General features: G+C 53.9%; 1 protein-coding gene across 11 annotated transcripts in view; it reads left to right on the forward strand.

Moving 5' to 3' along the window:
• Nucleotides 1-23,550, forward strand: part of HDAC4 (histone deacetylase 4) — a 287,523-nt gene that overhangs the window by 194,302 nt on the left and 69,671 nt on the right. For all 11 annotated transcript variants that reach the window (XM_086394178.1, XM_086394182.1, XM_086394186.1 and 8 more), the window contains 3 exons: nucleotides 141-291; nucleotides 11,334-11,454; nucleotides 17,634-17,755. In XM_086394178.1, the coding sequence (XP_086250304.1) occupies nucleotides 141-291; nucleotides 11,334-11,454; nucleotides 17,634-17,755 (394 nt within the window). The remainder of the gene's footprint in view (nucleotides 1-140; nucleotides 292-11,333; nucleotides 11,455-17,633; nucleotides 17,756-23,550) is intronic.

The raw sequence follows: 23,550 nt of genomic DNA on the forward strand, positions 1-23,550 counted from the left end.
TGCAGCGGGGAGCGAGGCCTGGGGTCCACACGGGCAGAGAGGGGACCCTGGCCCCCCGCCGCTCTTCTCGTGCGTGTCTGTCTCAGTGTTCCTTTTGGGCGAGGTTCTGACCGTCGGTGTCTGCTGCTTCCCGCCCACAGCAACAGCAGGAGCTGCTGGCCATGAAGCACCAGCAGGAGCTGCTCGAGCACCAGCGGAAGCTGGAGCGGCACCGGCAGGAGCAGGAGCTGGAGAAGCAGCACCGGGAGCAGAAGCTGCAGCAGCTGAAGAACAAGGAGAAGGGCAAAGAGAGTGAGTGCACGCCGGGCGGGGGGCGGGGGCGGGCGGGCACCCTCCCCTCACCCGTGATCACCTGGGACCCAGGCCCCGGAGCCAAGCTGCATCAGGAGCCACCTCGCCCGTGTGTTTCTGGGCACCCCAGCTTCAAGGCTGGGCCCCGGCTTTGTCTTCACGCAGGAACTGCAGAGGGCATCTGGCCCCACTTTTGGTTTGGCTTAAGCATTTACAGGAAAGTTTGCAGACTCTTGGCGGACTTAGAAATGACTAAGACCCGTAAAGCATCACAGTGAGCTTCGCCTATGAGTTCAGCCTCAACTCTTTCAAAGTTGCTTTGTCTGAGAGCATTTGTGAGCAGCAGACGGTAGGATGGCCTGTCACCGAGAGGAGGCGCAATGATTCCTGGGTTGCACATTTTTGCCCTTTGACCCCAGTGTTCGCTTTCCATCCTAGCTGTGCTTAAGTGAAGACCAGCGGAGTCCGTTATCTTGCAAGAGGCACCCAACTTGATCTTAGACAGGAGACTCTTCCGTGTGCTGTCTCTGGAAATTAGGTAGACTTTCCCAGGCTCTGGTCCTTTCTGCCAAGACCTCAGAGCTCAGGTGCACGCATGGGTGCCCTGTTAATCCTGAAGGTATGTCAGGCTGTGCACTTCTACCCGTGTCAGGACTCGACATCCTGACCAGATGGTGGTTTACTCTTCTCATGCTCATGAGTAAAACAAGAAGTCTTTGCACACTTTACCAATACATACTGACCTCCAAAAACCTCGAAACTCCTTTATCCTCAGCTGCTGAAAGTGGTTGGGTTCCCCCGTGGCTCAGCGGGTACAGAGTCCACCTGCAATGCAGGAGCCACAGGAGACGCAGGAGATGCAGTTTGATTCCTGGGTGGGGAAAATCCCCTGGAGGAGGGCATGGCAACCCACTCCAGTATGGACAAAGGAGCCCGACGGGCTGTAGTCCAAAGGGCTGCAGAGTCAGACGTGACTCAGCAGCTGTGCACACGGGCACACTCTGAAAGTGGTTAGCCATCCATGCAAGTCGTTTTAACAAGCTTTTAAAGTTTATATACAGTTTTATATACACACGAGATACAGCTAAGATGTCTTAAAGATCCTTGTAAAGTCTGTTATTTGAAATTGTCTAAAAAGTCTTTTTACTGGTGTGTGTTGTACATAAAGAATAGTGCACAGACTTCCGTGTGCAGGGATTACCCACGAGCACACACCACTGTGCAGCCACCCCCAGCACAGCACCTGCGGCCAGTTCAGGAGAAGCCGCCACGCCCCTCGGCCCTGCAACCCCGACACACAACACCGCTTTTCAAACTGGTGTCAGTGGACTCGCTAGCATGGAGGCTTCTGTATTTCCTCCTTTCGCCCCACACTGTGCGCATGGTGTCCTTGTGTAGCAGGAGGGCTTCACTTCCTGCTGAGGTCCCCACAGCTGTGCCATCCACTCGAGAGTCGGTGACTGTTTGGGCTGTTCCTGGGCTCTTACAAACGCTGCTGCTCCACACACCCTTGGCCACGTCTTGTGGAGCAGGTCAGCTTCCATAGGTGAGGCCAGTCTCCAGAGTGTCTGGACCACTTGGTCACCCCCATCAGTGACATCATAGAAGTCCTATAGCCCTGCATCCCTGCCGTGACTTTAAATCTCAGCTCTGAGAAGCAGCCCCTTGGCTTCACTGCTTCCTCTGATCATAGCGGGACTCAGCGTCTTCTCCTGGGCTCCTGCCCACAGGGATGTCCTGTCCGGCTGAGTCCTTGTTCCAGTCTCTTGCCCGTTCTCTGGTCAGTCGTGGGTGTCGCGAGGGTCTTCCTTCACCTGCCTGTCCCTCTCCTGGTGGTGCCTTTGAAACCACAGAAGTCTCGGCTCTAATGCAGCCTAACTTACACTGGTCTTTTCTAAATTAAAACGTAATCTAATCTGTATTATTATGCCTATATTATTTTGTACATTTTTATAATTTCTTTCAAAAAGCATATTGTTTTTCCTAAACGGATATAACTAATGTAGTATCTTCATATTCACTTTATGTCTCTGTTTATTTGCACATTCTTAGTCATTGTTTTTATACACAAAACTAACAGCTTTTCCAGTCAGTTATTACAGCATTCACTCTTGAAATAATAAATGTATTTTAAGCATATTTGCACTTTCACTGTCCAATAGAATTTTAGTGTAAAAGCAGGTCAGAGTTTGTTTCCCACATGAAGTCTAGCTTGTGTGCCAGTATTTGAAAGGAATCGGTAAATCCAAGTGGGACAGCTCATTACAGCACAGCGATTAGGCGAGATGACGACGAGCCCACAGTCGAGACTTCGTAAATGAGGGTGGAAGGCCGGCAGGAGAAGTGGACTTGCAGGCTTGGCTGGCCACCTGCACCTTGTTCTGTGAATACAGATCGCGGCCCTGCCGTGGGCAGCTGTGCCAGATGGCGCCCATCACACTTGGTCCCCACTTCCCTGCCCTCTGCCTCCCATGCCCCCCGTCTGCCACCTGCCAGGCTGGTCCACATCACCAAGCTCAACCGCACCAGGAGGCTGGTCTGCACCACAGGCCGCTCACCACCACTCGTGCTGAGGGTATGGCTGGGCGCTGATCACACCTGAGCCTGCAGCACTGGTCACCAGCACACAGGCTGTCATGATGGACTTATCTGGGGCGGAGGGTGGGCGCCAGCTTTCATTTCTAATACTCCGGGATGACTCTAAGGTGCAGTGGAGACTGTGAGCCGGGGTTGGGGTGGTTGCCCTCGCTCTGAGTTAGGGGCCTCAGCATCCTGGAGGCCCTGTGGCCTCCCACTGTGTCCACCGCGTGGGGGCTGCCTTCCATAGACCCCGCCCCACGGACAACAGCATGTGGTCCCACAGGCACCCTGTGAGGGGCTTTGCTGTGGGACAGTAGGTACGTGGCACCCAGAGCCCGCAGAGTTGCCTACCTGGTCCCCGAGTGGACCTGCTATGGCCCCGCCCCCTCTCCTGCCCCGCCCTCTTCTACCACCCCGCCCCATAACCTGCCCTGCCCTCTACTCCCGCCCCGCCCCACCCCGCCCTCTTCTCCCGCCCCGCCCTCTGGTCTCACCCCACCCTCTACTCCCGCCCCACCCCTCTCCCGCCTCGCCCTCTTTCCTGCCCCACCCCCTCTGCTCCCACCCCCACCCTCTACTCCCACCCAGCCCGCTCCCCGCCCCCTCTCCCGCCCCGCCCCTGCACCGCCCCCTCTCATGCCCCGCCCTCTATTCCCACACCACCCTCTGCTCCCTACCCCGCCCCTCTCCCGTCCCGCCTTCTGCTTCTGCTCCTGACAGCCCCTCGTGATCTTACGACGGTAGGTTGTTCTTTGAGGAACGAGGGCTAGGTGGAGAGGGTCAGCAAGTCCCTGTGCGCCCGGCTCACCAGCAAACCCAGGGACTCACCAGGTCGCTCAAAGGCAGCTTGGTCTACAGTGCTTCCTCCCCGTCTGCCAGAAACTTCCAATAAAAATAACATCTCAGGCCTCACAAAATATGAAAAGATTTGACTTCTGAAAACAGTTTCAATCTGTTCAAAGTCAAAAACAATTTCTTCTGCCCACCGGGCAGCCCCTCTACAGGCTGTAGGAATGTTCTCTTCTCCCCTCCAGGCTCGTCACAGCAGCAGCCCCAGCGGTTCAGCTCATGGGTTTGGGTGGTCGGGTTTATTATTAATAAGGGACTGTGTACAGTGGGTACTTGGCACGCCTGCATCAGCCCTGCAGCCCTCAGAGTGTGGTCTTGAGAGAAGGCAGGCTTGGCAGGCCGCATGCTGGACGCTGCTCGGGCCTCACCTATGAAGGAGATTCTTGTTTGTGTGGCTCACAGAGGCCCTGGCGTTAGCATCTCCAGTTTGTAAGCATTTGAAAATGTAGTGCAGAGCTTCCGTTGTGTCGTTTCTTGGGGTTCTTTAAAAAATGAATTTCTTTTTGAATATTTCATTGAAAGGTTTGTTACATTTAACATTTATGGTGCTTTTAATTTTAAATAATTCTGCAGTTTTCCTGATTGATGCCAGTTAATGCTATTGATTTGGTAAAACAGTGAATTCTTAGAGTTGATGGCAGTTTTCATCTTACTCAGCATGAACACATGCTGTTTCATCTGTTTTATTTAATATAACCATGTTTAAGACTCTAAGGTACACTGTCTTTAAATTCATTTAAAAACAAAAAATCCAAGAGAAGACCTGTCTTTGTTCTCTGGACAGTTTGGAACTAACACTAGGGCATATTTCTCTCTGGTAGTTAGAACCACAGCCTGGGGGGCGGGGGGAAGGCGCCCTCACTTGGAGAAGTTGTTAGCTTTGCCTAAAAGTGGTTCAAAAGGGTGGAGATAGGGACTTCCCTAGTGGCTAGGTCCAGTGGCTAAGACTCCCCACTCCCAATGCAGGGGGCCTGGGTTCAATCCCGGGTCAGGAAACTAGATCCCACATGCCACAACTAAGAGTTTGTGTGCCACAGCTAAGACCAAATAAATTTACGTTTTGTAAAAGGGAAAAAAAAAGATGGAGCTGGAAGATGGGACACCAGCCCGCGAGTCGTTCCTTGTCCCGTTTGTAGGGTGATCAGCCCCTCCGCGGGCGCTAACCTGAGAGACATGTCTGGTGGCACCTGCTTCGGGGACCACTGAGCCCCCGGACTCTGCCCCCAGCAGGTGGGCCCCACCCAGAGCCCCTTCCCTGCCTGGGTTTCCTTGAACGCTTGTCCTCTGACTACCCTGACACCCCCCCGGGGCAGAGGGCTGTCTGTGTCTTGCTTACCTCTGTACCCCCCGGCTAGTTCACTGCTGGCACATAATATATTCCCTGTAAGGCTGTCAGATGAATGAGTGATCATCAGCAGAAATTAATTTTTTTAAGTAAAAGAATTCAAAGCGTGTACTCATTTACTGAACGTGTCTTGCCACTGCTGGAGCCTTCACTTAAGGTGGGGAAAGAAGTCTTTTGACAGGCGAGGGCGTGTATAACCAGAGGGCGAGGAGCAGAGCCGGCATCGTCCGCTCCCAGTTCTCTCCTCTCAGGGTTTCCCAGGTCTTTTTCATGGGGAGGAAGTCAGGGCTTGGGGACTTGCATTCGTTTCCCTCTGATTCCATGAGAGCCTGGCAAGGTGCCCGCGCCCACCCTGGAGCTGGACGAGGGCCTCGTGTGTCCGCGGCGGCCCAGGGCCCGTCAGATGCACCTCCTCCTGTGAGGACCCTGCAGGCGGCTCAGGGAACAGGAACACCATCCGTGTCCCAGCCTGGTGGGCGCCTCGGAGGTCCCTCAGTGCCCCCAGGGACAGGTGGTCGTCTCCCTGGATGGCGCAGGCACCCCTGCCCACGTCTGGGCCCTGCTGCCGGCCCGACACTGTGTTTATCACGGGTGTGCCCTCTCTGCTGGCACCGGACATTTGTTGTTGTTGCTTCTCAGAGCTCAGGAGCCCGTGGTGCGAGCCTGGGTTGTGACTAAGCAGGGAGGCCAGCACTTCCCCAGTGTGGCCCGTGCCGTGCACTCTGCAGGGCCAAGTGCATCCGTGTTAACAGGGCTTCCTGGGCCAGTCGGGCCAGCTGACACCCAGTGAGTGGGGTCCTGTGCCCCGAGGACCCAAGTAACCTTGGTTTACTCCTTCGGGCCTTTTGGACGGACCCGAGGGTCAGCTCCTCGGACAGGCCCTCCGGTCGTCCTGCTGCTCGTCCTCCCAGTGGACGTCGCCCCAGCCCAGCACTGCAGCCAGACACCAAGCCCCGCCCTTGGTCCCCGTTTCTCCCGCCCCGCCCCTGGTGGGGCTGTCCTGCAGGACTTTGTGTCCTGCTGTGGTCTACCATTTGCATTTTGTCGAGTGTCCCCCTGGGGCTGAGAGGCCATCAGGAATGCCAGGGGGCTGCGTGTTGGGCACCTGATATGCAGATTTCGGCATTTCTCTGAGTGGGATTTTTCAGACGAGACAGACACAATCAGGCTGAAAGTGTTCAGAATGGTCCGAGTCCAGCCCTGGCTGCGTTTGGAGGGAGCCCAGGGAACCTTGCTCGAAAGCGGAGGTGTGATTTTACACCTCCGGTCACTTCCCACCGCCTGGTCACATCACCATTCCCTTGGCCTTTCGTGCGGGTCTCGCTGGGTCTGTAATGTGGTCTGGGCCGCTCTGCCAGGCAGCTGGCTCACCCGCTTACACTTCACACAGGTAGCCTGGGCGAGCCTCGCTGCTCCGGTGATGGTGGGTCGTCTCCTGGGACACCGAGAAGGCCTGAGGCAAAAGCCCCGAAGCCCAGTGGACCACTCCTGGTGCACTCAGCGTCAGGCACTTTCCTTGTGCCTCCCTGGCAGGTCTCGTTCAGGTCCTGCCACAGCTTGGACGATTATGTTCGCAAGGGGTTCCTTCTGCCTGACCCTCGTCCACGGCACCCTAAAATCCGTCATGAAATGGCCTCAGTGGAGTGCTGCCTTTAATGTGAACCTATTTATGAAAATTCAACACAAGAAAAACAAGGATAAAATGAAACTGATTATTTTCCTGAACAGTGTAAAGATCAATTTCAAAACTTCCAGGAAATCGAAAGAAAAAAAATCACAATGAGAAAACTAGAATAGATTCCATAAAAACAAGCTCTTGAACATTTGAGTTAGGAAAAAACAAGTCTTTTCTTTCCAGTGTTGGGAAAGCGCAGCTCTTTGGTCTCATGCTTTTCCTTTAGTCTTGTGTACACTCCGGTCCCGCAGAGGACTTCACCCCTGACACTGCTGGTCACCGGGCACGTGGAGGATTTCCCCACAAGAGGCCATTCCTGCAGCACTGGGTGGGGGCGGTCCTGCAACTTAGCTCAGTTCTGACACTATCTCCCCAGAGGAAGCATCACATCTCACAGCTTCAGGGCTGAGTCGAACAAGATGAGGGACTTCCCTGCTGGTCCTGTGGATAGGAATCTGCCTGCCAGTACAGGGGACATGTGTCTGGAAAGATAGCACATCTGTGGAACAGCTGAACCCGTGGGCCACGACCACTGAGCCTGCGCTCTGCTGCAAGTGAAGCCACTGCGGTGAGAAGCCCACACAGCACACCTGGAGAGCAGCCGCCACTCGCCGCAGCTAGACAAAGCCCATGGGCAGCACCCAAGACCCAGCACCGCCGATAAATGAATAAGGAAGTCTAGGTTTTAAGAAGATGAACAGCCTGAGGAACAGATACAGAGGGTGGTGTGGAAGAGTTCCAAGTGCAGAAGCCTCTGATGTGTGGAGTTGGGGGACCCCCTCCCGGTGTGGATGTGCTCACCAACCTGGACACCCTCTGAACCCCTACAGTGGGGGTTTGTGGAGGCTTCCTCACGTGAGCGTGATCAGTTACCAACCCCACCTCCAGCCCCTCTCCTCTCTGGAGGATTCAGGTGGAGCTGAGAATTTTGGGCTTCTCATGAGGCTTGTCTTGCTGGTGACCCTCCCCCCACAGGAACACCCCCCCCCAGAGTCACCCCATTAGAACACAGGGTGCTTCTCATGCTCTCATCACTCAGGAAATTTCAGGGTCTTGGGAGCTCTGTGCCAGGGACTGAGGGCAGAGACAAGTATTTTCTCTTACCTCATAGCATCAGAATATAAGCCACATTTTAAAGAGAAACGAGAGACCAAGGCCAACCTCATGTGAAAAGCAGAGTGTGGAGCTGGGAGCCAGGGGTCTGATGAGACTGAATCAGAATGATTTCACCTGGACTGCCCATCCTCAGTGCCCCCCGGGCCACATGGTGTTGTTAATACCTACTTACAGCATTAATCACTCCAAAATCACTGCAGATGGTGCCCGCAGCCATGAAATTAAAAGATGCTTGCTCCTTGAGAGGAAAGCTATGAGCAACCTAGACAGCATATTAAAAAGCAGAGACATTACTTTGCCAACAAAGGTCCATCTAGTTAAAGCTATGGTTTTTCCAGTAATCATGTGTGGGTGTGAGAGTTGGACCATAAAGAAGGCTGACTGCTGAAGAATTGCTGCTTTTGAACTGTGGTGTTGGGGAAGACTCTTGAGAGTCCCTTGCATTGCAAGGAGATTCAACCAGTCAATCCTAAAGGAAACAAATCCTGAATATTCATTGGAAGGACTGATGCTGAAGCTGAAACTCCAATACTTTGGCCACCTGAAGTGAAGAACTGACTCCTTGGAAAGATCCTGATGCTGGGAAAGATTGAAGGAGGGAGGAGAAGGGGACGACAGAGCATGAGATGGTTGGATGGCATCACTGACTCAATGGACATGAGTTTGAGTAAACTCTAGGAGTTGGTGATGGACAGGGAGGGCTGGCATGCTGCAGTCCATAGGGTCACACAGAGTCAGACACAACTGAACAACTGAACTGAACTGAACAGCATTAATGATGAAGTTTAAACATGCCTTAACATGTGATGGCTGACGATAAGTATATTACTGAAAAAAAAAAAGTCACACTAAAGGATACAAATGTAAAGTGTACACACAGACCCGCAGCACCACCACTGCACACACCACAGGAAGGCTCTGAGAGAACATTGAGCCGAGTGCATCACTGAAGAGCATCAGAGAGAGAAACAGCAGTGCATCCTGGGGGTTATCAAGGGCCTGGCAGCGAGACTCAGTCTTCTCGTTTGCAGCAAGTGGCACTCCAGAGTACTGTTATAAAGGGTCAGGTGGTACTCTCAAATACTATTCTAGAGATGCTGGGTCAGGTAGTACTCATAAGTGCTAATAGACAAGATTGAGTGGTACTTCAGAATACTGACAGACAAGGATCAGGTGGTACTCTTCGGTACTGTTATAGAGACATGGGGTCAAGTGGTACATGCGAGTACTAATCGAAAGGCCAAGTGGTATTCCTGAGTACTGATAGACAAGGATCAGTTGGTACAGCCTAGTATTGATGGATACTTAAGGTCAGGTGGCACTCCTGAGTACTGATAGAGACTCAGAGTCAGGTGGCACCCCCAAGTATTGGTAGATAGGGTCGAATGGTACTCCCTGAGTACTGTAGAGATGCCGGGTCAGGTGGTACTCCCAAGTACTGATCGAGACAAGGGTCACGTGGTACTCTGAGCACTGATGGACACTCAAGGTCAGGTGGTACTCCAGAGTACCGTTATAGATAGAAACAAAGATTAGGTGGTACCCTGGAGTACGATGGAGACACACGGTCAGGTGGTACTCCCAAGTACTGACCGAGACAAGGGTCACGTGGTACTCAGAGTACTCATGGATACTCAAGGTCAGGTGGTACTCCAGAGTACTGTTATAGATAGAAACAAAGATTAGGTGGTGCCCTGGAGTACGATGGAGACACACGGTCAGGTGGTACTCCCAAGTACTGATCGAGACAAGGGTCATGTGGTACTCTGAGTACTCATGGACACTCAAGGTCAGGTGGTACTCCAGAGTACCGTTATAGATAGAAACAAAGATTAGGTGGTACCCTGGAGTATGATGGAGACACACGGTCAGGTGGTATTCCCAAGTACTGATCGAGACAAGGGTCACGTGGTACTCCGAGTACTGATGGATACTCAAAGTCAGGTGGTACTCCCAACTCCTGATAGAGGCACAAGGTGAGGTAGTACTCCTGAGTGCTAATAAAGACTACAAGTCAGGTGGTACTCTTGAGTACTATTATAGATAGAAACACGGGTTAGTTGGTACTCTCGAGTACTGATGGGGAAACATTGGCTCCTGGTCTGTGGCATGTGGTGGTCATTGTACAGAGACATTTTGGAAAACAACGTAGATTCTTTAAGAGTTCTAATGTTGTTTTGTTGTTCATAGCTGCTCTGTTCATCTCTTCTGTGGAAATAATCCTACGTGTGGGGGATGACCAGCGTTCGTTGCTCGGGCATGTCCGACTCTTTGTGGCCCATGAACTGTAGCCTGACAGGCTCTGTCCGTGGGATTCTCCATAGAGAATACTGGAGTGGGCTGCCGTTTCCTTCTCCGGGGGTCTTCCTGACCCAGGGGTGGAACCTGCGTCTGCCCCAGCACTGCAGGCAGCCTTTACCATCTGAGCTGCTGGGGAAGGCGGTGGGCAGGTGATATTTACTCATAAATGTTGGCCAACGTCGTTTCTAACAAAAACAAAAGGAAATGTCTGGAACCATCTCCCGATCGGGAACGGGTTTTCTGAACTGGGCTTTGCTCACCTCGTGAAGCCTTTTCCCACCATTGCAAATGCTGTTTGCATTCTGTGGACCACAGGGACGACACCGTGTTTCTGATGGACGGATCCCACGTGCCCTGGTGTCTCACTGCAGCTCTGAGGAGGTCAGATCAGATGCCAGTGGCCCCTGAGACAGGGTGGTGGCTTTGGCCTTTATTAGTGTCTTTTCCCCAGTTTGCCGGTTTTCTTTAACGGGGCTGTGAACAACCACCACCACCACCAGAAAAGCACAAAACACAAGATTTCAGCCTTGTCCCGCTTGGTGAGACACGCTTACCTCAGGAGGTAGCTGTAGGCTGGAAAGAGCAGGACTGTCCCTCTGGCAGGCCTGGCCAGGCCCCCGGCTGCCCTGCCCGCTGCCCTTGCCTTGCCCACTCCCCGCGAGGTGGGCCACATCGCTGTCACTCTCGTCCCTATCTCAGACACGGTTCTTCAGTTGGCACAAAACCTCTTCTGAGGCTCGGCCTCTCTTTGCTGCAGCGAAAGAAAGGCCACACAGCTGCACTGCTAGCTCAGGCCCTCCTCTTATGGAAGACCATCCGAACTTCCTTCCTCAGGGAAAGAAACCACACAGCTGCACTGCTAGCTCAGGCCCTCCTCTTATGAAAGACCATTAGAACTTCCTTCTGCAGAGGATTTGTGTTAGGTAGCGCTGGGTCTTCGTGCTGATTCCGTCTGCACTTTAAATGAAAATGCAGTTGTATAAAATGTTCCTGGGAAGAAGCTCTCTCCCTTCAACTCCTTGATCCCTCTCTTTCCCACGAGATGCTCTCTGGTGTCAGCAGCATCCTGAGTGGGAACCACCCCTGCCCATCACTGTCCTGCCTTTTCCGGCATGTGATGCAGGGGGCCCTGGGCTAGAGCCTCCAGTCACCCGGCCCCGCTCTCTCCCGCGCCAGGCGCCGTGGCCAGCACGGAAGTGAAGATGAAGCTGCAGGAGTTTGTCCTCAATAAAAAGAAGGCCCTGGCTCACCGGAACCTGAACCACTGCATGTCCAGCGACCCTCGCTACTGGTACGGGTAAGTGGAGGGCCCCGGGCACATGGGGTCCGTGGGAGACCGGAGGGGCGCTCGGTTCTCCACCCGGGATGGCGTGGGATTAGATGCTCCCTGAGCCAGCAGCAGACGCGCTCAGACCCGAGTGGTCCAGTGGTCAGGACACATGGCTCTTGTCCAGATGCAGAGAGGGCCGCTCTTTAAACAAACATTAAAGGGAAACTCGGGGGGCGGGTGTCTGACCATATTCTTGGCTTCTCATGCGATTTTTGGCCACAAAAGGCACCTGTTAAAACCGGAACTCTGGTCTAAATCGTCCATATGCACCTACTGAATCTTGCCCAATGTGTTACTGATTACTGGTCAAGTCAAAAGCACCTGTGGTCTTTTTACTGTTTCTATACTAAGAATCCCTCCCAGAGCCTGTGTAACTGACAGAGACCACAAAGTGCCTGTTCATGCTCAGAGGCTGACGAGCCTGGCAAAGAGGACTTGAATTTGGTGGTGGGATTGCTCATGTGTTGGGTCTTTCCTCTGGGCCTGCGTGTGGCTCTGAGGGGCTGGCCACCAACCCAGGCTGAGCTGGAAGTGCAGTGACAAGTTCTGTGGCTTCAGACCATAGTCCGGGTGCCCCACGGTGTTTTTCCTTTGATATCATTTGCTTCTCCTGTCAAGGGTGATTCTGTCCTGGAAGAAGCCTCATCGGGCAGTTTTCATAAATAAAAATGGGATTATCATTCATTCACGGGAGGAAAGCTTAGCTCTTCCTGGATCCCTGAGATGGACAACAGTCTTGCTAACATGCCACCAGATCGCATTGAAATGAACGTGTTTGTTTCAGTAGATTCGGCCTAAAGGGCGTTTTGGTTCTGAAGCCGTCTCCACTGTGAGTGTCAGCAGCCCCCGCACCGCACGGCCACTCCGGCTACACCCACACCCTCTGGCTGTGGGCTCAGCAGCGCCACCACCCACCCACAGCCACGATGGCAGCGGCCACCCTGAAGAGCCGCGCATGCCCTGAGCACTGGGCACTGGGGCCCGTGGACGGTCCTGGGGCCGTGCTCCTGGGGGCCCCACGATGCGGCACTGATCTGTCGTCTCCCCACTAGTGACCGCCCCCTGGGTTTGTGCTGGAAAGGCTCTGTCGTCCTCCTTTGTAGGGGGGCTACCAGGAAAATGCCTGGCACTGTAGTGGACTGGGCAGGGCAGGAAGAGAAGCTGAGTGGGCTTGGGGGGTCCAGGACCCCCGGAAGTAGCCTGTCGGGTAAAGGTGGGCAGTGCTTCTGGATCCTCCCTCGGGGGAGGTGATGTGGTCTGCAGGCCAGGAAGCTTTTCAGCAGAGGCCCTGCTCTGAGAGCAGCAGGGGTCTTCAGGAGCAGCGTAAGAACGCCGTGGGCCCAGAGGAGGTTGTGGTGGGAGGAGGGGCGTGGCTGACCATGCCGGAGTCCATGGATGGTGGCCAGAGGGATGCGAAGGGAAGACTGGGGTGTCAGGAGCCCCGTGAGTGGAGAGGTGGGGCGTCCAGTCTCCAGGAATAGATGCCATGATGATGTACGTGCATGTAAAGAGGAGGACAGAGTCCACGGGCTGTGCTGGGGGCTGCTGGGGAGGGGGGTCAGCAAGGAGCACCTGGGAACTGGAAGGGAGAGGCGGGGACACGCAGGCTGGGCCTGGGGGCACGGTGAGCAGGGTGGCCCAGACTCGGAGGAGGCTTGCTTGCCCTGGTCCAGTGCTTGGTGGGGAGATCCCTCTTTCCCAGGGGACGGGGCCGTGCCCGCTGCAGTGGGAGAAGGACTCGCCTCAGTGGAGTCAGAGGGAATGGGCCTGTTTGCCTTGGACTTGGTAGGCTTCTTGATTAGTCACACAAAGCAAACCAAATCATGGATCATGTTCATTTGCTGCATGATGGCAAGATGGGAAAACCCGTCTTTATAGAGAAAGACCTCACCTGGGCTCCAGCTTCACTCCACCCCTGATGGTCAGCTCAGGTGTCATGGACCTGAACATAAAAGCTGCATTGTTAAAACTTCCAGAATAAAATGTAGGAGAAAGTTTTCATGACGTTGGTGAAGAGGTAAGCAAGGAGATCTTTGAACACCAAAATCATCAACTATAAACCAAAAATGTAAACTTAATCAAAACTTAATACTTTCATCCTTTGAAAGGCACCCTTAAGAAAATAAAAAGGCAAGGCACAGACAGAAACAAAATATTCACAATGAATGTGAGCAACTGAGCCCTTGATCCAAAATATATAAAGAAGTCCTACAACTCAAAGAGCTTCCCTGGTGGCTCAGATGGTAAAGAATCTGCCTGCAAAGCAGGAGACCCAGGTTTGATCCCTGGGTTGGGAAGATCCCCTGAAGGGAATGGCAACCCATTCTAGTATTCTTGCCTGGAAAATTCCATGGACAGAGGAGCATGGCAGGCTACAGTCCTTGGGAGCACAAAGAATCAGACACAACTGAGCGAGTAACACTCCACTTCACAACTCAATAACAAAAAGACGAGCACCTACTGAAAAAATATAGGCAAAAGACATGAGCCAATACCTCACAATGAGTTGGAGCAAGCTCCAGGAGTTGGTGATGGACAGGGAAGCCTGGCGTGCTTCAATCCATGGGGTCGCAAAGAGTTGGACACGACTGAGTGACTGAACTGATTACCTCACAAAATAAGAAGCAAATGGTCAGTAATTTCACGAAGATCATTAGTCACCCCAGAAATGCAGTGCACAGCAAGATGTCCCCTCACACACAGGGACAGCTGAAATTGAACAAACCGATTGCCGGCTTTCCGGATGGCTCAACCATAAAGAATCCACCTGCCAGGAGATGCAAGAGACAAAGGTTCGATCCCTGGGTCAGGAAGATTCCCGTGGAGGAGGAAATGGCAACCCACTCCAGTATTCTTGCCCATACGCCCACTCCGTGACCCATGACCCATTCTCCTAGGTGTTTCCCTAAGAACAGGTGAGGTCTTCCATCCGGGCAGTGACTTGTGTTCTGATGGTCACAGCAGTTCTGCTCATTGTCTCCAAAGCATGGAAGTAGCTGAGTGTCTGCCAGCAGGAGATGGCAACACGGGCACCTGCTTTCTCATCTGCTCAGCAAGGCCCAGGGCAGCCTGCCCACACAAGAACAAAACATTAGGCTTCGGAGAAGATGCAGAGTCTGTGCCTTGAGATGCCGTTTGCATGTGGTCCTAGAGTCGGCACAACCAGTCTGTAGGGACAGGAAGCCAGGTGGCCGTGACCGGGGCGGGGGCAGAGGGCCTTCCCATGGAGGTGACTGTTTTCTGTCTTTAGTGGCGTGGTTCTATGGTGTACCTGGGTCAGAACCCCCAGCATTAGGCCTACCAGAGGAGATGTGCTGCCCGTCGCAGTAGCCGCCAGCCACGTGGGCTCCGGGGCATCGAAATGGACTGTTCAGATGGAGACAAGCTGTGAACATCAGACATGCCGGATGTGAAAAAAATGAGAACTATGTCCTTGACACTTTTTAGTTGCAATGATAGGATTGGGGTGTATTGGGTTAAGAACACTGAACGTAATTTCACTGCTTTCTTTTTGTTCCTGCTCACGTGGCCAAGAGAGAATTTTAAATCGCACACACAGCCTGTATTACTCCTGTTGGACAGTGCTGGTGTGAGCAATTACAAATGTCATTCACCTGCATCAATCTGAGGTCATGGGAAAGGCCAGTTGTTGGTAGAATTTAGTTAAATGGCTAAATCTACTAAATCACTTGGTAAATGGCTGAGTTTGTGTTCGGCTTCATTCCGTATCATGGTCAGAGCAGTGTTTAGAAAGAAAAGGCAGGCGTGTTTGTCTTCCATCTTCACTGAGGACTGATGGTCTTTAAGACTCGGTGCCCCTTCCATCAGCCAGGATCACAGCAGAGCTACCCCAGGCTCTTCCTCCCGCTGGAAGGTCAGGTCGAACACCTGGACGGTGATTCTGGTTGGAGCTGAGTTAGAAGAGCAGCTCCTCACGTAAGGGGTGTGTGTGTGTGGTCTGTGTGTGTCTGTGTGTGTGTGTAGTATGTGTATGAGGTGTATCTGTGTGTATAGTGTGTGTGGTGTGTATGTCTGTGTGTGTGGTATCTGTGTCTGTATGTGTCTCTTGTGTGTCTGTGTGTCTGTGTGTGTAGTTTGTGTGTGTGTGTGTGTGTGGTATGTGTGTGAGGTGTATCTTTGTGTATAGTGTGTGTGTGGAGTGTGTGTGTGTGTGTGTGTCTTTGTGTGTCTGTGTGGTGTGTCTGTGTGTGCGTGTGGTATGTGTGTGTGTGTCTGTGTGTATAGTGTGTGTGTGTGGTGTGTATGTCTGTGTGTGTGTCTGTGTGTGTGTGAGTGTGTGCCTGTGCACTGATTGCATGTGAGCCTGGGGTGAGCGTGCACACGCCCCTGCAGACGAGGACAGGCCTTGCCCTCGCTCACACCCCCGGCCGTCGCCCGCTGCGGCGCGTGTGAGCCCTAGGCTCTGTGACGAGGGCCGGGTCCCACAGGAGGGCCGGTGGCCACTGCTCCCTGGGAGACCTCGGCCTCTAGCGATGAGCTGGTTTTTCTCCGTTTTGCATGGTATTTGGAGGCCTGGGGAAGCCTGGCTGCTGTGAAGTCTGGCTCCATCCTCGCAGGCACCAGTGGGGTCCGGCTCCGCTGGGTCAGCCTGGCCGCTGCCCCGGGCCCAAGTGCCCTCTCAGACGGCGTGGAACAGTGGCTCGGGGGCCAGACCCTGCCTGTGCTCCTCCAGGTCAGGGCCAGACGGGAGGGAGGGTTTGAATACTGACGGCGTCTCGAGATCAAGACAGGAGAAAGTCTGCTAGATGTTACGCTGAATGTACTTCTGGCTTAACTGCAAAGTCCACCATCAGAGTCTAATGACAGCAGTGATTATCATTAATCGTGATTATCCATGTTTTAAGATTACGTAACACACACACCGGCCTTTCCATGTTTCTCACGAAGGAGAAAGTGAACTCTCTCCCAGCTTAGACCCCGGCAGTGACGGCGCGGTTTGGGGCCACCGAGGCCGCACTCCCTGCAGGCTCTGGCCTGGAGAAGTCGGGTAGAGAGATGCCCTCAGACCTTCCGTGGGGTCGTGCCAGGCCGGACCCCCGAGTGAGGCCTGGCAGTCTGATGCGGTGAGGGCACAGCCGGCATGAGCGTGGCCGGTCCAGCCCTGAGCCTGCAGCCCTGGCCCCCAACATGCGTCCTGGGGATCCAGCTCCGTGACCACCGTGTTCTTTGCACCCGTTTGCGCTCTCAAATATTTAAACATCCACCTGTAAGCGTTTAAGTGCTCACGTTCTCAATTCAAACAACACCAGGTGCGTGGGGACGTGGAGTGCTGTGTATGCAAATAAATAGTCTAACAAATTCCAAATAAGTAAGTTGGCTAATTTGTTTCAAGTCATTAAGAGATTACACCATGTACAGACTCTTGGAATTCATTACACCTTCAGTGTTGCCAGCGAGACGCAGCACGTTTGCAGACGACGGTCGTCGCCAGCGCGACCAGCACCCCCTCCTGAGGCCTGAGCCCACCTTGCGCCACCTTGGGGCTGTGTCTGCCAACTCACAAAGGAAGCAAATTTCCCAGGATCAGCTCCCGGGGCCCAGGGTGCCGCCGACCCCCGCCTCCCCGGGGAGGGGAGATGGCCGGGGAGACCGTCCCCGAGAGGGGGACAGTCCCCACGTGGCCCCTGCCCTCCAGGACCCAGAGGCCGCCAGCACTGTCCCTACGGGCCCCGGCCAGGTCTCCGCCGCCTCCAACAACAGCTGTGTTCCTTGCACCTGGAGCCCCCCATCTCCCTCTGCGTCCTGAGGACGGGCCCCTCGGTAGCCGGGGGTAACACCCCTCTCAGCCTGAGGCCTGCCAGGCCAGGAGACCCCAAGAGCGAGGGGGCTGGGCAGAGCCCAGGGATTGGACCAAGCGTGCAGCCCCACAGGCCGCCTGTCCTCAGCCCCACAGGCCCAGGGGAGACTGCAGGCGGCCGGGTTCACAGGCTCACAGGCGGCCTTGTATCATCGTTTCAGTCCTGCCCTGGGAGGAAGCCAGGCTGCCCAGCAGGCCGGCTGTCGAGCTGGGCCCACGCGTCAAAGGGAGAACCACCCGCGTGGGCGCCCAGGGGTGCTCTCCCTGCACGACCGTGGCTCCGGGTCCCCGAGGGTCACTCAGCCTCTGTCCCCCCCTTTCTCTCCAGGAAGACGCAGCACAGCTCGCTGGACCAGAGCTCCCCGCCCCAGAGCGGGGCGTCAGCCTCCTACAACCACCCAGTCCTGGGCATGTATGACGCCAAAGACGACTTCCCCCTCAGAAAGACAGGTGGGTGCGGAGCCGCTGCGGGGGTGGGGGGTTGGTGGCCCACCAGGGGGTCCTCAGGGTGACATTGGCCTCTCTGTCACAAGCCAGAAGAAGGATGTTTAGACACAAGCGAGGTGCACAGGACCCCTGGACTCTGTCCAGCAGTGACTCTGTAAGCGGGCAGTGGCTTTTAAGAAGAATCGAAACATCCCTGGGTCTTGCACTGGGCGCTCAGGAGGGCAGGGGCCAGCGAAGCGAGCCTCTCCCCGAAGCTGTGCCCCGGGAAGCCTGGCCACCCTCCTGGTTGTGGAGGGCAGGGCTCTGCTCTTGGAGGCGGCAGGTGGAGTCCGGCCCTCGAGGGGAATGCCGTGCTTCATGGAGTGGGGGTGTGCAGCAGCTGCTTTTCCACAAACATGAATTTGTCTTCATTCAAAGGATTTTGGTCAGTTCCGGACAGAGAAGCTTTGGAATATCTTCTCCGCCCAAGTGGTGGGGTACAGGGAGCAGGGCTGGGGGCCCCTGCCACCCCATCCTAAGGACAGGGGGCCCCCTGTAAGCAGTGCGCCCCAGAGAGGATGTGGGGTCACCAGCCCCAAACAGGAGCCGGACACGAAGGGGGCGCTTCCATTCAGCACCAGGGGACTTGACCCGCATCCTGGGTGCAGGAAGGAGGGGCCCCGTCCCAGAGCTGGACCCTGGTGGGCAGCGGGGTCCACAGAGCCTTGCCGGGTCAGAGAGACGTCTGCACGCGTGGCTGGGGTTCCGCGTGGGCTGGCAACAGTTTATTGGTGAATGTGCGAGTGTGGCGTCTGCCCTCTGCCCTCCAGTTTGAGTGTGTGGTTGTCCCCCGTCGTGTGCCGAGAAGGGCCGTGCCTCTCACCTAGAGAGCCTGCAGGCTCCGCAGAAAGAGGTGTCTGTCGGGATCCGGGCCAGCCACCCCCAGGCCTGCCCTCCATGCCCCGTCCTGGAGCTGGCGCTGCGATCAGCCACACCGCCATCAGTCAAACGGGGCCCTGTGCGAGGAGAGACCCCAGGCGCCTGCCCCAGGAGGCCTGGGCCTGGTGGGAGTGGAACCCAGGGAGCTGGGGGGCTGGCTCTGAGCGAGTGGCTGGTGGTTCTGCAGCTCAGCGGGTGTCTCTCGCCTGCTTTGCAGCCCTGGGCTCCACGACAGATTCCCTAGGCTCTCCTGACCTCAGTTTCTCATCTCCAAAGTGGGTATGCTGAGCGCACAGCACTTGTGCCCACGCTGGGTGTGGTGAGTGGTGCCCACAGCCCCTGGAGCCATGGGTGGGGGAGGACATGAAGGACAGAGCTCCTGGCCACCGAGAAGAGGCACCTTCCATGTGGCCCTGAGCTGCATGATAATCAGCAGCGCCGCCCCCAGCCCCACGTCCCCAGGACAGAAAAGAGGCACCGCCCCACGCTGCATGGACTGCGGAGGAGCTCAGTAGAGATGCGCTTGCACTGTCTTCTAAAACAGCAACCCTGGCACATTAGTAATAGTAATAAGGCCAGGGTTCCAGGGCAGAGTTTAAAGCCCTTAGGGGAACAAAGTGCAGCACGGTATCCTGCGTCATTCTCGAAGCACCTATTTTCAAACACATGTCGCTGCTAATTCTAAATAATTTACATCTTTCTATGCATTCAGCTCCGTGGTGGCTCAGACAGTAAATAATCCGCCTGCACTGCAGGAGACTTGGGTTCGATCCCTGGGCCGGGAAGACCCCCTGGAGGACGGCTTGGCAACCCACTCTAGTATTCTTGCCTGGAGAATCCCATGGATGGCGGAGCCTGGCGGGCTGCAGTCCATGGGGCCATGAAGAGTCGGGAACGACTGAGCAGCTGACACACCTGCTCAGCTAATCCCACGGTGACCCACCTTCCCTCCGTCTTTACAGGCAGCTTGGGGCGAGTGAGCCTCAGGACACTGTGTCAGTGACAGCTGCCCCCAGGGGGTCCTCTCTGGGCCCTGGGGTCAGAGTCAGTGTCTGTGGGAGCTGTGTGTCTGTTACGGACTCAGGGCTGTTGTCCCCCGGGCGGACGATCATGCTCAGGCCTTGCTAGGTCACAGGACAGAAAGCTGCAGACCCCGGGGTTCCTGGCACTTAGTCAGGAGAACGTGTGCTCAATCCCAGGCAGGGCCCCTAGCCTGAGCAACGGCTGGCTCCCCGCGCGTCTCCACAGTGGTTACGGAGCACACTGGTCGGGTGCTCCCCAGGTGCCCGGCCCTGAGCTTTGCGGCAGGCAGGCGACAGGCCACCAATGACCACATGCTCCAGTCCTGAAGGAGGAGGGGAGCTGCAGAGTCCAGGCCCAGGGTGAACCTGTGGGGCCCCTGGGCAGGGGGCCTGGCCCGTGGAGGGCAGGGCTGGCTTTTTACCCCAAAAGAACAGAGAGGACCGAGGCCCCCCATCAGGTTTGCTCAGAAGCCCTGGCCTGATGGCTGCCTCTGGGCCTCAGGGTCCCCCTCCGCAGCCCCCGCCACCAGGGAGGGCCTGCCTGGGCTGAGATGGTGGGCGGTGTCCGGCGGAGAGCCGGGGTATCCGATCACTGAGGCCCTGTGACACGTCGGTGAGTGTGCACAGCTCGCCCTGCAGTCGTCCTGTTCCTACTCATCTTAGCTGTGAGTAGCGTGGCTCGAGGTTACCAGGGACGCACATGGCACACCTCTCTGCAGTCTGGGAAGGGCGGGTCACCTCGCGGTCCATCTGGTTCTGATGTGGTTTGTGGACCGGGGGCAGCCTGCTAGCCTGGGCAGCTGTGGGCATGGCCCGCACTGCACACCGCTATGCCTGGGTGTGCTTCATGTTGCTCTGGGCAGGGCTGGGGGGGCGGTCGGGGTAGAGGCCCTGCGGCCCTGGCACGGGATAAGGCACTTAGCTTTCTGGGCGGGGTGAAAGGGGTTGACCCGCAGTTCCAGCCGTGCCGGCCCAAGCTTCCAGCCCTCAGGGGGCTTTTGTGTACTACTGTCTTCCCTCAACTTCGTGCTTGTTGCAAAGTGGGTGTGAATATGTTCAGAGGGTTTTCATAAAGGCTTTGTTGTGCTTTACCAAAGAAAATTCCAGAGATGACGCGTGTGGTTAATATTAATACTAGGCAGTGTCTATGTGGAAAAGGACCTCACTTCACACGTTGATGTCCATCAAACCTGGACTCCTCTTCACATGAGAAGTGCCCAGTGAGACCTGGACTTATCTTGACCAGATGTGCCCTGTTCGCACCTGAGCTTGGAGGCCGCCTGAAATACGCTATTGAAACGATTGGTGCAAACGCCAGTCGTAAACACCATGGAGAGTGCCTTTTTTTTTTTTTTTTAATTAAAAAATCACAAAAGGAAGGCATTAGTTCAGTTCAGTCGCTCAGTCGTGTCCGACTCTTTGCCACCCCATGGAATGCAGCACACCAGGCCTCCCTGTCCATCACCAAATCCCGGAGCTTACTCAAACTCATGTCCATCGAGTCAGTGATGCCATCCAACTATCTCATGCTCTGTCGTCCCCTTCTCCTCCTGCCATCAATCTTTCCCAGCATCAGGGTCTTTTTCCACAGTCGGTTCTTCGCATCAGGTAGCCAAAGTATTGTAGCTTCAGCGTCAGCATCAGTCCTTCCAATGACTATTCAGGGTTGATTTCCTTTTGGATGGACTGGTTGGATCTCCTTGCAGTCCAAGGGACTCTCAAGAGTCTTCTCCAACACCACAGTTCAAAAGCATCAATTCTTTGGCACTCAGCTTTCTTTATAGTTCAATTCTCACATCCATACATGACCACTGGAAAAACCATAGCCTTGACTAGATGGACCTTTGGTGGCAAAGTAATGTCTCTGCTTTTTAATATGCTATCTAGGTTGGTCATAACTTTTCTCCCAAGGACCAAGCATCTTTTAATTTCATGGCTGCAGTCACCATCTGCAGTGATTTTGGAGCCCAAGAAAATAACATCTCTCACTGTTTACACAGTTTCCCCATCTATTTCCCATGAAGTGATGGGACCTGATGCCATGATCTGAGTTTTCTGAATGTTGAATTTTAAGCCAACTTTTTCACTCTCCTCTTTCACTTTCATCAAGAAGCTCTTTAGTTCTTTTTCACTTTCTGCCATAAGGGTGGTGTCATCTGCATATCTGAGGATATTGATATTCTCCTGGCAGTGTTGATTCCAGCTTGTGTTTCTTCCAGTCCAGCGTTTCTCATGATGTACTCTGCATAGAAGTTAAATAAGCAGGGTGACAATATACAGCCTTGACGTACTCCTTTTCCCAGTTTGGAACCAGTCTGTTGTTCCATGTCCAGTTCTAACTGTTGCTTCCTGACCTGCATGCAGATTTCTCAGGAGGCAGGTCAGGTGGTCTGGTATTCCCATCTCTTGAAGAATTTTCCACAGTTTGTTGTGATCCACACATTCAAAGTCTTTGGCATAGTAAATAAAGCAGAAGTAGATGTTTTTCTGGAACTCTCTTGCTTTTTTGATGATCCAGCAGATATTGGCAATTTGATTTCTGGTTCCTCTACCTTTTCTAAATCCAGCTTGAACATCTGGAAGTTCACCGTTCACATATTGCTGAAGCCTGGCTTGGAGAATTTTGAGCATTACTTGACTAGCGTGTGAGATGAGTGCAATTGTGTGGTAGTTTGAACATTCTTTGGCATTGCCTTTCTTTGGGATTGGAATGAAAACTGACCTTTTCCAGTCCTGTGGCCACTGCTGAGTTTTTCAAATTTGCTGGCATAGTGAGTGCAGCACTTTCACAGCATCATCTTTCAGGATTTGAAATAGCTCAACTGGAATGCCATCACCTCCACTAGCTTTGTTTGTTGTGATGCTTCCTAAGGCCCACTTGACTTCACATTCCAGGATGTCTGGCTGTAGGTGAGTGATCACACCATTGTGATTATCTTGGTCGTGAAGATCTTTTTTGTGTATTTCTTCTCTGTGTTCTTGCCACCTCTTCTTAATATCTTCTGCTTCCGTTAGGTCCCTACCATTTCTGTCCTTTATTGAGCCCATCTTTGCGAAGTGTTCCCTTGGTATCTCTGATTTTCTTGAAGAGATCTCTAGTCTTTCTCATTATATTGTTTTCCTCTATTTCTTTGCATTGATCACTGAGGAAGGCTTGCTTATCTCTCCTCGCTATTCTTTGGAACTCTGCATTTAATGGGTATATCTTTCCTTTTCTCCTTTGCCTTTTGCGTCTTCTTTTCTCCGCTATTTGTAAGGCCTCCTCTGACAACCATTTTGTCTTTTTACATGTTTTTCTTGGGATGATCTTGATCACTGCCTCCTGTACAATCTCACAAACCTCCATCCATAGTTCTTCAGGCACTCTGTCTATCAGATCTAATCCCTTGAATCTATTTGTCACTTCCACTGTATAATCGTAAGGGATTTGAATTAGGTCATACCTGAATGGTCTAGTGGTTTTCCCTACTTTCTTCAACTTGAGTCTGAATTCCAACAAGTTAAAACATAAGTCAGATGTATGCATCCTGTGTGTGACCTCTGGAAGCAGCTCCTGTGTCTGGTTTGGTGCCTACAGCGCAGACGTGGTCTATGCCGGCGTGTGGGGGTTATGTGTGTCTGTGCGCGAGTGATGCCCGTGGACTGTCTCTTTGTCAAGAAAACACCTGCTTTGCACTTTCGCTGTAGCTTCACTTTTCAGTTACTGTTATATCTGGGGTACCACTCCATTTCAACGCATAAGGTCAACACCTTTCCTATATTATCTCAATTTACAAATATTGTAGTAGTGGTAACTGTTCTCTAGCTTTTAGTTCTGCCCTCAGATATGGGGGCCTACAGTCACTCTTTCTGCAGGAT

Source organism: Bos grunniens, chromosome 3, assembly GCF_055505025.1.
Source record: "Bos grunniens cultivar Pamir isolate PY7600 chromosome 3, Bosgru_T2T1.0, whole genome shotgun sequence".
In the NCBI taxonomy this organism is placed as follows: Eukaryota; Metazoa; Chordata; class Mammalia; order Artiodactyla; family Bovidae; genus Bos; species Bos grunniens.